Source organism: Chlorocebus sabaeus, chromosome 14 (assembly GCF_047675955.1).
Source record: "Chlorocebus sabaeus isolate Y175 chromosome 14, mChlSab1.0.hap1, whole genome shotgun sequence".
Lineage (NCBI taxonomy): Eukaryota > Metazoa > Chordata > Mammalia > Primates > Cercopithecidae > Chlorocebus > Chlorocebus sabaeus.
The window spans coordinates 86,234,852-86,251,753 of record NC_132917.1 but is presented as its reverse complement, the minus strand read 5'-3'; the positions used below and the strand labels follow the sequence as shown (position 1 = coordinate 86,251,753).

Below are 16,902 nucleotides of genomic sequence, written 5' to 3'. Positions count from 1 at the left end.
GGAGAATAACTTTACAATGGAGAAGAAGCCTGGCAGTCACCCCCTTCCTCGGGTGATCAAAGTGAAACATACCTGATGGTACTGATTGAAATCATGCACTCCCTTATAGGATGCAGTGAGAAGAACACAACATTGCTTCTGGATATTCCTGCCAAAGATACGTTAAGCCAAATCTGATCATGACGAAACTTCAGACATGCCACAATTGAGGGATATTCTATAAAACTTGCCTTTAATCTTCAAAGCTGTTAATGACTAAAGTTAAAGACTAAGGAACTATTCTAAACAAAAGAGACTAAAAAGTGTTTTAGTCTTTTAGTCTCTAGTCTTTTAGTCCTTTGCTGTAAAGGACATTAGTATTATTATTTTGAGACAGAGTCTGGCCCTCTCATCCAGGCTAGAGTACAGTGGCACGATCTCGGCTCTCTGCAACCTCTGCCTCCAGGGTTCAAGCGATGTCCCATCTCAACCTCATGAGTGGCTGGAACTACAGGCATGTACCACCACACCTGGCTAATTTTTGTATTTTTTTAGTCAAGACGAGTTTTGCCATATTGACCAGGCTGGTCTTGAACTCCTGACCTCAAGGGATCCACCTGGCTCGGCCTCTCAGAGTGCTGGGATTACAGGCATGAGCGATCACTCCCAGCCTGTAAAGGGTATTATTAAAAGAGTTGGCAAAATTTGAATGGTGTTTGAGGATTAGAAGGTAATAATTTATCAGTGCTAATTTACCATTTTTTGATGATTGTATCATGGTCATATTTGTGAGTGTCCATGTTTATAGAAAATGTTCACCAAAGTATTTGGGGTTGATGGTATATCAGATCAGCAGTGTACTGTCAAATGGCTCAAGAAAGATAGATTTCTGGAAATACTTGCGGTTTTTCTATAAATTTGAGATTGTTTCAAAATATAAATAAATTATACCCTTAAAATAGGGAACCTTTCAACATTTCACTATTAAGCATGGTGTTTACTGAGTTTTTAATCGGATTAAGGAAGCTCCTTTGTATTCCTATTTTGCTGTCGTGGCTAAATATTAAATTTTATCAAATACCTTTTCAATATATACTGAAATTTTCAGATAATTTGGGTCCTTTTAAACCAGCTAACATGGTGAATGACTCCATTCCTTTCCTAATGTTAAACTAACCTGGGATTCCTGGGATACACCTAAATTGTTTATGATATATTACCTTTTTAATATGTCGTTGGATTTGATTTCTTAATATTATACTTGGGATTTTTGCCTCTGTAATCATGAGTGAGATCGGTTTACATTTCCTTTCTCCTATTGTCTTTTTGGGTTTGGGTATCTAGATTATGTCAGCCTCATAAAATAAGTAAGATAATTCTTTTTTTTTTCCGAGACAGAGTCTCACTCTGTTGCCCAAGCTGGAGTGCAGCCACGCAGTCGTAGCTCACTGCAGCCTCCGCCTCCCAGGATCAAGTGATTCTGGTGCCTCAGCTTCCCAAATAGCTGGGATTATAGGCGTATGCTACCATGCCCAGCTAATTTTTGTATTTTTAGTAGAGACAGGGTTTTACCATGTTGGCCAGGCTGGTCTTGATCTCCTGGCCTCAAGTGATCCACCTCCCTTGGCCTCCCAAAGTGCTGGGATTACAGGCATGAGCCACTGTGCCCAGCCGAGGTAGATAATTCTCTCTCTCTTTAAAATGCCCTGGAGGAGATAGGAGACATAGTACGCCAGCAGGGCAGTGCCACACATTTCTCTTCAGCAGGTGTCCTCACAGGGACTAGTTGTCTTTGGCTCCCCACATGACTGACGACTACTCAGAAGCAAAGGAACGAGATCACATCAGCGGCTAGGGGAGCCACCCTGGCCTAGAAGCCCCATCTCCCAGAAAGGAATCAATATTGTTTCTAACAGTTCCGTGGGCTGTGCCTCCAGGGACCCTAGGATATGCTCAACTAGGACCCAGCGAAGCTCAGAGCTGTGATCTTTCCAGTCCAGATATAGCCTAACCAATTGGGGTCATTTTTACCATCAGTAGTGTTGCCTAATAACACAACTGACATTTCTACTCTTATTTATTTATTTTTTGAGACGGAGTCTTGCTCTGTTGCCCAGGCTGGAGTGCAGTGGCGCAATCTTGGCTCACTGCAACCTCCGCCTCCCAGGCTCTAGCGATTCTCCTGCTTCAGCCTCCTTGAGTAGCTGGGACTACAGGGAAGTGCCACCATGCTCGGCTAATTTTTTGTATTTTTAGTAGAGATGGGGTTTCACCATGTTGACCAGGCTGGTCTTGAACTCCTGACCTCAGGTGATCTGCCTATCTTGGCCTCCCAAAGTGCTGGGATTACAGGCGTGAGCCACCGTACCTGGCCTGTTTCTACTTTTATTATGTTTCCGAGGGAACAGAGCTAAAAAGTTAACTCATGGTCACATTTGTCCAAAAGAGAGATTGAGAAAGAGAAAGAAAGGATTTTCTTAAACCAGTGCTTACAGTAATATGTTTCTAGGAATTCCCTCATTTCATTTAAAGTTTCAGATTTATTGGCATAAAATTATTCATGGTGCCTACTATTATACCTTAATCTTTTTTTTTTGTAAAATATACACAAAAATGCATTAATTGTATGTACAGTCCAATACAAAGTAACCATCACCCTTACAGTCTAGTTCAATGTCAGCATATTGTTTATGTCCCCAAAAACCCTCCCTCCTTTCCCTGTCCCCTTGTGTATTTATTTTTGACAGTTTGTCTGTCATTGTCCTTTAAAAATTCTTTGTTGGGGCTGGACCCAGTGCACTTTGGGAGGCTGAGGTGGGAGGATTGCTCAAGCCCAGGAGTTAAAGAGCAGCCTGGGCAACATAACAAGATGCTACCTTTAGTTTTCTAATAATTATAAAAAATAAGTGTAAAAATAAAAATTATTTATGGGAATAATTTGAGGGCTAGGATGATGCTGCCTTCTCCAGAGAAGATTCTCATTGCTTCTGCTGTGTGCATGGCACCACTGCCAACTTGGGACTGGCATTATCCAGGTTCAATGCTTAAAGCTCCCTGGATGGCCTGATTGTACAAGGGCTGGTAGTTCCTGAGAGTACAGCCCTTTGTGTTCCAGCTTACTGTGTTTATGTGTTGGGGGGTGAAGAACGATGGCTTCCTGTTAGATTTCTAACCTTATACTAAAAAAGCTTTAGGTTTTTAAATTTGTTCTTTTTAAAGGCAGGATCTCACTGTGTTGCTTAGGCAAGCACTGGAGTGCAGTGGCAATTCACAGGTACAATCATAGCGCACTACAACCTCAAACACCTGGGCTCAAGCGAGCCCCTGTCTCAGCATCTGGAGTAGCTGGGACTGCAGAGGCACCACTGTACCCGGCTTAGGTTAAGACTTTCATTTCTGTTTCCTACATGATTTGAGGGTTTGTGAATAAAAAGTTCAAAATTGCTGCATTGGAAAATGCACTCAAGGCCAGGGCTCCTGGGGAGCATCATGGGCTTATTCCCTGGGGCACGAGTACACCAAGTGATGTCCTGCCTCAGCATAGCACCAAAGCCCCACATCAGTGCACATGGCTGCATGCTCTTTCATCTCGCTAGATTCTTTGTTCCCCTTTAGTCTGCTCTGGTTACTTATTCCTCACTGTCCTGTCAGCTCTTCAGAGCGTTAAGATTTTAAAAATATTTTAACCTAGCTTGGTTCTTTGCAGTCTTAGGTTTGGTCTGGGGAATCTAGCCCACCATTATTGGAAGTAGGATGTTCTCGTTGGATTTTTTTTTTTTTTTTTTTTTTGAGATGGTGTCTGGCTCTGTCACCTAGGCTAGAGTGCAGTGGTACGATCTTGGCTCACTGCAACATCCCCCTCCCAGCGATCTTCCCACATCAGCCTACCAACTAGTTGGCACCACAAGTAGATGCCACCACATCTGGCTACCTTTTTATATTTTTGGTAGAGATGGGGTTTTACCATGTTGCTCGGGCTGGTCTCAAACTCCTGAGCTCTAGTGATCCACCTGCCTCTGCCTCCCAAAGTGCTGGGATTACAGGTGTGAGCCACCATTCCTGACCTCGTTTGATTTTTTTTTTAACAGCTATATGTTGTCTCACTCTTTTGAAAGTGCAACACAGTAGCCATGGTTTCTTTTTCTCCCTTCAAATGAATCTTTTCCACCCTTGGAGAGGCTGGTCCCAGTTGTGCTGCTCATCAGAGGTGTACATTACCGTGATAATGTGGTTTTCCTCTTTGTTTTCCAGTTTCTGGAAGAAAATGCTGATCCCTCTGCTTCTGAAATTCAGGAGGAATTAGAACAATACACAGCTGAAATTGTGCAGAACAACCTCCTGGGGTCCCAGGGCGCACATGTGAGTTAACACTGTCTTTCTCCCATGCTGTTTTTGGCATTATTTTATCACTTTCCCTTTGTGTTGTCCTTTGCGTATACTTCTGGCTTCCCACAGTAGACCAGGGTTTGAATCTGAACTCTGTCTCTCATGAGACCTGCAACCTCACAAGTTGCACAACTGTGCCTGAGTGTCCACTACCTAATCTCTAATGCCTGCCTGCAGGACCAATGAGAGGATTATGTGACATTAGTTGGTTTTGGTATAGCATCCAGCAAGCCAATTCTTAAAAAATGGCATCAGGTCTTTTTTCCCTTCTCCAACACTTGTCTCTAATTCTTCCCTCCATACACTGCCTAAGTATTAATTTGTTCAATGAATGAATGGGTAGATAATTCACCTGTGATACTAGTCTTGAAATCTGCTTCCCTTCCTGCTTGGGTTTCACACCAGAGATGCTGATTTAATTGGTCTGGGGTAGGGTCCAAATGGAGTTACAAAAGCTCCCAGATGGTTCCCATCTGCTGCCAGGTGCAAAGCCACTCATGGGGCTGGACTGTGGATGTGCCTTCCTCAGAGCCCTGAGGTCCTTCTGAGGCAGACCAGCTGCATCCAGAGGGCTTCCTTTTACAAGTGAAAGTAACTAGCACTTAGTGAGTACTGGCTGTATTTCAAGCCCCCACTGCATTCGTGATTATTTATCTTAGTAAGAGCTTGCTGCGGTGGTTACTATTCTTATTCCCATATTATAATTGAGGAAACTGAAGGTTTAAAGAGGTCACTCAGTAATTGTCAGAGCTCAACTATATTAGGGTTCTATGGAAGTTTTTGTTTAAGAAAGTGGTGGTGGGAGTGTTTCCGCTGGTTAAAAATAAAAGGTGAAAACAATAAAGTAAATATATTGGATTCTCTTCAAAATGGCACTCCAAGGTTCTCTGACTTTTTTTAAAAAAACAGGTAAAGAATGTGTGTGAGAGCAAGAGCAAGCTCACTGCTGTCTTCTGGAAGGCACATATGAATGCTAAGCGCTGTCCCCACTGCAAGTAAGTATCAGGGCCCTTTCCCCAGGTGAGACGTCTCTGGGTCTGGGCAGTCACTCATGGCTATTATTAAATATCTTACGGGTTTTTTATCTCCTCAATCACAACTGTCCTCCTGCGCAGGACTGGACGATCTGTTGTCCGAAAGGAACACAACAGCAAGTTGACGATCACATTTCCAGCCATGGTGCACAGGACAGCTGGCCAGAAGGACTCCGAGCCCCTGGGTGAGCTGACTGGGTCTGGAGAGGAGCTCCATGTGAGGCCAGCAGATGTGTCCTAAACCCTGGGAATACCTGGTTCTCCTCACCACGTGTTTCTCCGCCACGTCTGGGAGGGGCCAGCAGAGGCCCAGTGTGCAGGCCTCTCAGGCCTAAGGGGACCCCAGCGAGCGCCCAGCTCAGGCCTCTCACACGGGAGAGCTGATGGCAGGGGCTGCTTTATGAGGCAGTGCCCCACAAGCGCTTCTTGCCTTAACTGGTCGTTTTTCTGAAAGGTTTTTCAGGAAGAAATTAAGAAATTTACCTGGCAAATATTTTGAAATATTTTACTGTAAAACAAGTGTGGATCTATTTTGAAATAAAATGTAGGCGAATAATTTTTAAGAAAAACTACAAGAATTCAGCAAAACGTTAGCGCCTCCTGCCAGGCTGCTCCTGTCTGTCCTCCCAGATCCCCCCTGGGTAGAGTTCTTTCCTCAGCTCTGTCCCACCCAAGCTCTGCTTGGGACAAATTTTGAGATAACTTAATACTCCCACTTTTTAATTTTTATAGTAGTAGGCTTATTTAAGAATGTTTTTTGGTTTTTATTCTGAAGTGGTCAGAAGATTAAATAGAGTATTCCAAGAAAAGCACTGAGAGCAGTACCTGCTGTGTAATATGTGCTATGTAGATGTTAACTGTTCATTTTTTATTAAGTCATCAGCTTGCCAGGATAGAAAATGCATAACCTGGCCGGGCACAGTGACTCACACCTGTAATCCCAGTGCTTCGGGAGGCTGAGGCAGGCAGATCACTTGAGGTCTGGAGTTCAAGACCAGCCGGGCCAACGTGGTAAAACCCCATCTCTACTAAAAATACAAAAATTAGCCAGACGTGGTGGCAGGCACCTGTAATCCCAGCTACTCAGGAGGCTGGGACAGGAGAATCACTTGAACCCCAGGAGGCGCTGTCTTCAGTGAGCTGAGATCGTGCCACTGCACTCCAGCCTGGGTAACAGAGCAAGACTCCATCTCAAAAAAAGAAAGAAAGAAAAAGCACAACCTACAATTGTCACTTGGCTCTGCCACTTTTTCTGAGTGGCTAATAGAAGGCTATTTTGAGGAGCTTCCATTTCCAACTCTATATAATGGTATTCATAAAGCCTCTTGCCTAGAATTGAAGAAATTACATGCGTGGAAGTCCATAGCAGATACTGTTACTAAACCTTTCACCAGGGCTTGAGAATATGGAATGAACATGGAAATAAGATCCCCTCCTGAAGATGCATGATGTCTCTTTTACATTGAACACTCTGGCATGACCTGGAGTAAATGAAAAACCTGTTTATCATTATTTTTTAAGTGTTATATTTTAGGATAATTTTTCGACTTAATAGAAGAGTAGTGAACATAGTACAGAGAATTCCTTTATACTCTTTACTTAATTTGCCCTAATGTAACATAGTAGGTTACCATGGTGCATTTGTCAAAACTGAGTTTAACATTGGTGCAACACTACTGGCTAAACTACAGACTTTTAAAATTTTGCTGGTTTTCCAGTCATTTCCTTTTTATGCTCCTGGATCCAACCCAGGATACCACATTGCATTTAGAAAGCCTTTTTACTTTTGTTTCATGGTTGGCAGTTAATACCATAAGAGTGGATTTTCCTACACTTAACCATTAAATAGCCCTCAAAACAATTTTCTTGTAATACCAGTTGGGAATTGCTTCTGTAGCCCTTAGGATGCCTTATAAAATGTTCATAGATTGAGAACAAAGATGGTCAGAATTCTAGAAGATAGTTTTCGTGGGGCAAATGTCCAGCAGGTAAGTAGCCTTTCAATGCCTTCCGCAAACCCATTCTTCTAAAGTCATCTTCCATTGCAGCCACGCGAATATGATGGTGCAACCACAAGTCTGTGCATTAGAAACAAGTAGACCGTAGTCTTCTACAGCTCCAGGCTTGGGTATTCAGTATTTAGCACACATTTATTTGTTGGGCACTCAGCGTTATGCCAAGGACCATGTTTGTGATGAGCACGATGCCAAGATACAGACCAGACCATGTGGTCTCTGCCTCTGAAGGGGCTGCAAGCGACATAGGTCAGTAACCCTGGGGAGCAGGTGATGTGGAGGAAGGCAAGCACCCTCAGCGTGGGTCTGACCATCTTCCTGGTATCAGAGGGACTCAAAAAGTGAGGGCTGGTCTGGGTGTGGTGGCTCACACCTGTAATCCCAGCACTTTGGGAGGCCAAGGCAGGCGGATCATCTGAGATCAGGAGTTCAAGACTAACCTGACCAACATGGTGAAACCCTGTCTCTACTTTAAAAAAAAAAAAAAAAAAATTAGCCGAGCATGATGGCGCATGCCTGTAATCCCAGCTACTCGGGAGGCTGAGATGGGAGAATCGCTTGAACTCGGGAGGCGGAGGTTGCAGTGAGCCGCTATTGCACCATTGCACTCCAGCCTGGGCCACAAGAGCGGAGCCCCATCTCAAAAAAAAGAAAAAAAAGTGAAGGCTGTGCCTGAGTAGTCGCCACGGACTGGTGATCCCACAAGGAGCGCTGTCAGCTTGTGAAATGCTGCACGTGCTGCTCCCGCGCGCTCCCTGTGCCCCCTGAGCCCCACAAGGCACATTAACATTTAAAATAAGAATTCATATAGCCAAGACACTTCCACCCATTGTGATCCCAGGTTATTTGACCTCCTTATCCCTTTTTCCTGTGGCACCTCTCACAGCTGAAAGAAACACACATTCAAGATGCTCTGAAATCCCAGCTAGGCAGAAGTCATTGCTGCAAGCTGCAGAAGTTCTTGTTAGGAGAGGATGCAGCTCATGTGAGGAGGTGGGCTTCCACAGCTCTCCTCTGACTCTAAGATCCTGTGATTGAAGAACAGCCTCTGCCTTCATGGTGACTAAACTGCAGTGGGGACATTGCTGGGACAGGAGCTGAGGAGATTTGACTGATCATCTTCAACATTTCTGATGTATTTAGTAGAAGAGAAAGTTCAGACATTCATTTTCAGAAATGCCCACAAAGTGCAGGTTAATGGAGTCTGTTTTCTCCCCCTGAACATATGTAGCTTTCTACTGCTGTGGTTGTCCCCGAATGCCATTCTTCATTGCATACACATGCTTCCTTCAACTGCATTAACTCATTGAAATATTCTGCTTTTATCAACATCAAAACTTTAAACATGCAGACTCCTTGACTTAGCAATTCTGCTTCGATGACTTTATCCTAAGGAATTAGAATACTCACAGTGTTGTTTGAATGGTTGAAAACTGGACATGGGCTGGGCGCGGTGGCTCACGTCTGTAATCCCAGCACTTTGGGAGGCTGAGGCGGGCGGATCACGAGGTCAAGAGATCGAGACCATCCTGGCCAACACGGTGAAACCCCATCTCTATTAAAAAATACAAAAAAATTAGCCGGGCGTGCTAGCGGCACCTGTAGTCTCAGCTGCTCAGGAGACTGAGGCAGGAGAATGACGTGAACCTGGGAGGCGGAGCTTGCAGTGATCGGAGATCATGCCACTGCACTCCAGCCTGGGTGACAGAACGAGACACCATCTCAGAAAAACAAACAAAAAAAAAACTGGACATAACTTAAATACTTATTAACAGAGACTAGTTAAATTATGGTGCTTTTGTTAATTGTTCTCCAAGTTAGGGATTTCTCTAAAAACCTATGATGACATATCCTCTGCAGATTTTAAAGAAACTAGCTGGAGAATTGGAGGTGGAATGAAGCTAGTTTTTAAAAATGGAGGAGACTGTGTGCAGTAACTCATGCCTGTAATCCCAGCACTTTGGGAGGCCGAGGCGGGTGGATCATGGGGTCATTAGTTCGAGACCAGCCTGGCCAACCAGGCAAAACCCTGTCTCTACTAAAAGTACATAAATTAGCAGGGCGTGGTAGCATGTGTCTGTGATCCCAGCTACTTGAGAGGCTGAGGTAGGAGAATCACATGAACCTGAGAAGGCAGAGGTTGCAGTGAGCCAAGATCCTGCCACTGCACTCCAGCCTGGGCGACAAGAGCAAGACTCCATCTCAAAGAAAAAAAAAAAAAATGGAGGAAAAGGCAAGAGTGGTGTTTTTAAGTGTGGACTATCTTAGGCTGTTTTAAACATCTATATTTGAGCCGTATACTCTTAATTTAGAATTTGCTGTGAGCTAGACACCCTGTCAAGTGTTGGGAACACAGAGAAGGCATAGTTCCTGTCCTGATACGTGTATAAAAAGGGAAAATTGAGCAATGCTTAGTTTCAGTGGATGTATCCAGAAAAGGTGTTTTGGGTTTTTGTTTTGTTTTAAGACAGGGTCTTACTCTGTCACCCAGGCTGGAGTGCAGTGACACGATCTCGGCTCCCTACAACGATTCTTCTGTCTCAGCCTCCCAAGTAGCTGGGATTACAGGTGTGCACCACCACACCCAGCTAATTTTTGTATTTTTCGTAGAGTCAGGGTTTCCTGTGTTGGCCAGGCTGGTCTTAAACTCCTCAGGTGATATGCCTGCCTTGGCCTCCCAAAGTGCCCAGAAAGTTTTGAACCTGAAAGACACACTACTTACTTGTCTTAGTTAATCATCTAAATGCCTGGACCCTACCTCCTGAATAGCAGCCCGAAGCCTGGTTTTCTAATGTAACCTGGGTGTCGCTGGTAGACAGCATCCCAGAGTGATCTTGCTTAATGTGAGAAACCAAGCCCAATCTATTCCTCGCACACCAGTATATTTGTAAAAAGAAGTCAGTATGTATTTACCCATAAAAATACTTACTTATCCATAATTCAACTTATGTGAACCTTTCTGGTAAAAACCAGGTAGATAAAGATATTTATTATAATGTTACTTATAATAGCAAAATATGGAAATGAATCCAGATGTCCAATTATGAGAATATGGTTAAGTGAATTAGCAATCATCCTTAATGGAATATCACATAGCCATGAAAAATGGTGATCAGGCAAAAGCTACATAGCAACGTGCAGAAATGCTGACGAGACGATACTAAAAGGGCAAAGTAGTGTTCAAAATAAATCCACACTGAAGATTATAGTTGTGTAAAATACTTCTATAAACAAAAGTGCTGGAAAACAATATATAAAAGTGATAGTTGTTAATGTGATGGGATTATGGGTAATGTTTTCTTTGCTTTTTTTGGGGGGGGTGGGGTTTATACAGTAGCCATATGATTTTTATTACTATAGAAATGAGATTAACAGCCAGAGGGAATCCAGGCCTGAGAATATACTACCGTAGAGATTGATTTTTGTGGTCAAGTTGCAGGCTTGGTGATAAAGAATGGATACATCCCATTGCAGAAAGAGTACCTGTTCCTGATTTTTTGCACTTTGATTCTCCTCCTTGGCTCCAGGAATTGAGGAAGCTCAGATGGGAAAACGAGGATACTTAACACCCACCAGTGCCCGCGAACACCTATTTGCCCTGTGGAAGAATGAAGGTGCTGTATCAGGCTAAAGAAATAGCCTTGATCTCCTCTAGGCTTTTCTTTCCTGGACTCCTTAACCCTGCCTTATTACTTCTTTTAAGTTGTGATGATTGTAGCTCTGTCCTGGAACTGATCCAGAGGTTTGGGGCAGTCTTCAGGGCACATTGACATTGAGATGTCATAGAGCAGGTGAGGTCATACCCAGCACCAAAAACTTGACAATTACTGCAGCTGAGCCAGGTTATCAAATGACAACTGCAGGTAGGCCTCGCTTAATACAGGTTGGCGTATTTTTAGAAGGTTCAGTGTAACTTATTTTAAATGCCCATAAGTAAAATACTTTGTCCTTCTGTGAATCAGAGAATGAACTCTGTCTTATTTAAATTGAGACTTTACTGTAAGGGAAATCCTTCTTTCCTTCTGAGTGTATAACAAAACCTATGCAGTATATTCAAGCCCTTGTGAGAGTGTGTTGTGGAACGCTGACTATAACCTCTGTGTAATAAGAAGCACTTACAAAAGCACATGTTGTTAAAGAGATGTCAGGGGGAAAAAAAAGCACTGGAGTTAGTATGATTGCTTCTGCGGCAGGCCCTAGCACATTTTAATCTTTTTCTCACATCACCAGAAACCTGAAATACAGCTTTGGTCCACAGAAGATCCTTTCTTGGCAGCACCTGTTAGGGGTGGGAGGAGGCTAACTTAGAAAAAAATTTTTTATTCAACATTTTTTTATGAAGATCAAAGTAATAATTATGTATGTGATGTGTATGTGTTTTAATAGTCCAGGAGGGTGATTAAAAACAAGTAAAGTTTCTTCCCCTTCCTTGCTCATCTCAGTTCCTGGGTTAAGAGCTATTGTCCCTGTAGTACCCATTTTTATGCTGTCATATCCCCTGCATACAAACTGTCATGTACACAGAGGCTATTTTTTGTTTTTATAAAGAAAAATGAGGCCAGCCAGGCACATTGGCGCATGCCTCTAATCACAGCAATATGGGAGGCTGAGGCAGGTGGATCAGTTGAGCCCAGAAGTTCAAGACCAGCCTGGACAACCAAGCAAAACCTCATCTCTTTAAAAAAAAAAAAAAAAAAAGAAAAGAGTGCAAAAATTAGCTGGGCATGATAGCACGCACCTGTAGTCCCAACTACTTGGAAGGCTGAGGTGGCAGGATTGCCTAAGCCTGGGAGGTCAAGGCTGCAGTGAGTCATGATCACACCACTGCACTGCAGCCTGGGTGACAGGAGTGAGACCTTGTCTCGAAAAAGAAAAATGTGACCTTAACTCTACATATTATCTTGTATTCTGTTTTTTCCTCACTCAGTAATATTTTTATGGTTGTCCTCCCATGCCCTCAGTGACAGATGTAAATGGTCTCCTTGGTTGCTTTCCAACGCAGGATTCTTTCTGAACTACCTTTTTTCGGGAATGGATGATGATGGTATGGAATCCAGATTCAATCCCAGTGTGTTCTTTCTCGATTTCTTGGTGGTGCCACCCTCAAGGTAATACCCTTTAATTAACTTATTTCACCTGAAGAAAAGCTTACTAAGGAACTGAACCGTGACCTCTAGGAGAGGTGAAAGGGCCAAGGGCACTGAGACAGAGCTGCAGTTCTGCTCCAGGTGCGGGTGGTGGAAGGGCTTACTTTCCTTCCTGTTTGTTGTGAATGCGATAGGAATGTTAGTTGTTTTTGTTTGCTTGTTTGCTTGTACTGTCTCCCAAGCTAGAGTGCAGTGGCATGATCCTGGCTCACTGCAACCTCTGCCTCCCAGGCTCAAGTGATTCTTCTGCCTAAGCCTCCCGAGTAGCTGGGATTACAGGCATGCATCACCACACCCAGCTAATTTTTGTATTTTTCATAGAGATGGGGTTTCACCGTGTTGGCCAGGCTGGTCTCGAACTCCTGACCTCCAGTGATCCACCCGCCGTGGCTTCCCAAAGTGCTGGGATTATAGGCTTGAGCCACCACACCCAGCTGGAATGTTGATTGGGAAGGTTGGTTGTTTTGAGCATGGTGGGGTGTGCTCCCTACAGTAGGCATGGGTGAGAGGCTGAAGAACATGACCCTTTCCTCACACTAAACATTCGTTTATTCTGTATGTCCCCCTGCAGGTATCGCCCAGTCAGTCGCCTAGGAGACCAGATGTTTACCAATGGCCAGACGGTGAACTTGCAGGCTGTCATGAAGGATGTAGTTCTGATTCGAAAACTTCTGGCATTGATGGCCCAAGAACAGAAGCTGCCAGAGGAAGTGGCCGCACCCCCTCCAGATGAGGTCAGGGCTGCTCTGGTGCTGATGTGATGAGCACACACGCTTGGTGCTAACTCTGTGCGGTGTGGATGCAGACACGGGTTACCAGGAGATGCTTCCTGGGATATTCTGTGCAGCTGGCGGCAGCCTTAGTGTGAGCTGTGGGCTTAGGGGGCACCTAGGAACATTAGGGGAACGCACATGGGTCTGAGCATGGAAAGATCTGGGTTCTGTGCCAAACGACCATGCCAGGTGACCCTAGTTGAGTCACTTTCTTAGACTAGTGTCTGCTATAAAATGCATGTGATTTGTGGTGAGATTTCACACTGAGGCTGTTCTGGGCTACCAGCTCTCAGAAGCTCTAGAAAGAATAGCCTGCTTCCCTCAGGCTCTAAGAGTGTCCCTTCTGGGTCACAGTACTAGAGTTCATATTGTCAACTCTATTTTGGACACATTAATGTCTCCAGCATTGGGATCAGGAAAGCAGTATTGCAGAGTATAAATTCCTCTCAGAACAGGACAGTTTCAACTAACATTTCCTGAGCCCCTTCTGTGTGGCAGGTTAAATAGTAGGTCTTCAGTGGGTACAAAGGTGAATTGGGCACCCAGGAAGCTTGCTGAGGTCATCAAGATCCTTCCCAGCTCTAAAGTACTCTCTGGATGCAAATAGGCAGCCTTGGGTAGACAGTCAGGATTCTCAGACTCCAGCCACTGGGACAGTCCCGCTGTCTGCCAGGCCCATCACAAGGTGGCACCACTGTCTCCTGGACACTTAAGCTGCAGGTTACACTTGGGGCTTTCTTTGGTTTTGCTTGTTTCCTGGTTGGCCAGCATTGGTGTGCTTTTAAAAACTCCTTAGTGTGAGAGAAATCAGCCATCTGCATGCCTTAGTGCAGTTTCCAAGGAAAGACCATGGGATAACTGCTCCCAATGACTAGAGTTGAGAATCTTAGTTGGATGTCCCTTAAAAATCGGGCAGCCTGGCCAGGCATGATAGCTCACAGCTGTAATCCCAGCACTTTGGGAGACCAAGGCAGGAGGTTCACTTGAGCCCAGGAGGTTTAGACCAGGTGGGCAACATGGCGAAACCCCATCTCTACCAAAAATACAAAAAATAGCTGGGTGTGGTGGCTCATGCCTATGGTGACAGCTACTCAGGAGGCTGAGGTGGGAGGATTGCTGGAGCCAGGGAAGTCAAGGCTGCAGTGAGCTATGATTGCACAAGTGCACTCCAGCTTGGGTGACAGAGTTAGACCCCATGTCAAGAATTAAAAAAAAAAAAAAATTGGTCATCCCCTTTGTTGAACAAATGCTTGGTCTCTGAGGGGCAAATAGCATCCTCTGATTCCTGTGCCCCAGTGTCCTCTTTCCTTGTGATTGACAGGACATGTTTTTTCTTCCCCTTTACTCTCTGTGTTCCATCCTCATGGCAGCCCTTGCCAGGCACCATCTAGGCACTGGGGATACGCCAGTGAGACAAGTTCTCACTCATTTCACAATCACTGGTCCTGAGCCAGGTAATGCCATGAGCAGTGAGTTGGGCTAACAGGACCCAGTCATCATGCAGGTGACCATATCTCCCACTGGGACTCCAGCCAGAAGGGGACCCTGAGTGTTTTATGTAGAATACATCTATTTTCCCTCCAACTAAAGAAGACTCCTGTGTTCCTCAGGGTTGAGGACAAGCCCACTTCATCACTACTGGGTTTTCATGACATTCTCATTTACTGAATCTTCACCCACCGTCACCCTCCCACCTCAAGACACTGACAGGTTTCTTCTCTCATCTGCCCACACTGGAAGACATGGGACCATCTGTCTGCTTGTGTCATACCCAGCCAATGGGGCCAGTAGGTGGCCAGACAGTATCAATAGGTGGTGCTCTAAACCAGCTGAAGGCAGTTTCTGTCCCCTGGGTAGGGAGTGGGAGAGAGGAGGAGACGGAGCTAGAGGCAAAAATATTAAAAAAGGATTGGTTAAATATTCCAATGAGACTTGGCAATCAGCCAGTAACTTGATATAGCTCAGTTGAAGACCCACATCTTAATTGATGACATAGAATATCATATGGCAAACCTAGCTCCTCTTAAGAAATTGTTCCACCTGCATGTTTGTAAGTGGTTTGGATCAAGTTTTTCAAAGCCATAACTAAAACTGAAACTGCATATGAGAATCGGTTATCTGGTGGGATAACAGAACTTCCTGAGAAATGTATTGATGTGAGAAGGACTTCTTAGTTTTCTTTAGGAATTGCATATTAAAGAATTTCAGCAAATGCCTTAAGAAAGGAGCATGCTTACTCATTTTGAATTCATCTTACTACTAGAAAGAGACAGACTGGTAAATATGTAATCGTGCTGATATGTCTTATCGACATGTACTTACAAGATTGATTTATCAGCATGTTTGTCTCTGATCTGTCAGGTTCAGAGGAGATAAACTCCAGAGTGCATAGTCGTCAGAGCCAGGGTAAGAAAGAAAAATTAAATCAAGCCAGGCCTTTTGGAGCTTTTTTCCATCATTCCTGTTTTCTTGGTTTTATCTTCCAGGAAAAAGACTCTTTGATTGCTATTGACCGATCCTTTTTGAGTACACTTCCAGGCCAGTCCTTCATAGACAAACTTTACAACATTTGGATTCGCCTTCAGAGCCACGTCAATATTGTGTTTGATAGTGAGATGGACAAACTAATGATGGACAAGTACCCAGGCATTAGGCAGGTGAGCAAAAACTGGATTCCCACTGCTAGCTGCAGAGGATAAATAATAAACATTGTGTATTGAAACAAGAAACTAATAAGCCTACTGGAATTCTTGTTGAATGTTATTATGGCCTTTTTTCTCCATAAAGATCCTGGAAAAGAAAGAAGGCCTGTTCCGAAAACACATGATGGGAAAGCGAGTGGACTACGCTGCGCGCTCAGTCATCTGCCCAGACATGTACATCAACACCAACGAAATTGGAATTCCCATGGTGTGTGTGTGTGTGTGTGTGTGTGCGCGTGTGTGCGCGCGCAGGGCTCATTTGCTCCCTGTGGGTGGCAGACAGGAATGCCACAGAGGGCTGGGGACAGGATGTGCAGCAGATTATAGTGGCTTGGGCAGAACTAGCTTCCGCCTCTTCCTGGACAGCCCATGAGGAAGTGACTGGAAGCCACATGATGGCATTCCTCTCCTTGCCAGGCTTACAGACACCTTCTACCCACAAGTCAGCACTAGGGAGCTGATTGCGGGGTATTCCACATCCCTGCCCACATAGCTTCGTCCTGCCCACCTCAGCCTAGTCTTTTGACCTTCCTCACCAAATTGAATACATGACAGGGGAGAGGAAGAGGGCATGGGGTCCAGGCATCAGAAATGTGTACCCCAGGTTACTGGGAAGAGGAAAGGGAGTGAGTCCTGGAGAGAGACGTGTGCATGTTGCCCATGCCCTGTTTTGCTTCTCAGGGTAAGCAGCTTACTATTCACCTGTTAGTGCTCTCCCGCGACCCCCTCCGGGAGCCAGCTTCATCTTCTCACTTGCTTAGCACTTCACGCCATGGTGCTCAGCAGCAGCAGCCTTTAATGAGCTTCCTCCTTAATAGGCCTCGAGGTCAGTAATGTGAAGGTGGTTTAATTTCCCTCCGTGGAGA

General features: G+C 44.6%; 1 protein-coding gene across 1 annotated transcript in view; it reads left to right on the top strand.

Annotated features, from left to right (window-relative positions):
• Positions 1 to 16,902, top strand: part of POLR1A (RNA polymerase I subunit A) — a 79,713-nt gene that overhangs the window by 11,543 nt on the left and 51,268 nt on the right. Inside the window, exons 4-11 of the mRNA XM_007969992.3 lie at positions 4,231 to 4,338; positions 5,275 to 5,360; positions 5,481 to 5,584; positions 10,942 to 11,028; positions 12,417 to 12,522; positions 13,133 to 13,295; positions 15,821 to 15,991; positions 16,122 to 16,244. Of these exons, the coding sequence (XP_007968183.3) occupies positions 4,231 to 4,338; positions 5,275 to 5,360; positions 5,481 to 5,584; positions 10,942 to 11,028; positions 12,417 to 12,522; positions 13,133 to 13,295; positions 15,821 to 15,991; positions 16,122 to 16,244 (948 nt within the window). The remainder of the gene's footprint in view (positions 1 to 4,230; positions 4,339 to 5,274; positions 5,361 to 5,480; positions 5,585 to 10,941; positions 11,029 to 12,416; positions 12,523 to 13,132; positions 13,296 to 15,820; positions 15,992 to 16,121; positions 16,245 to 16,902) is intronic.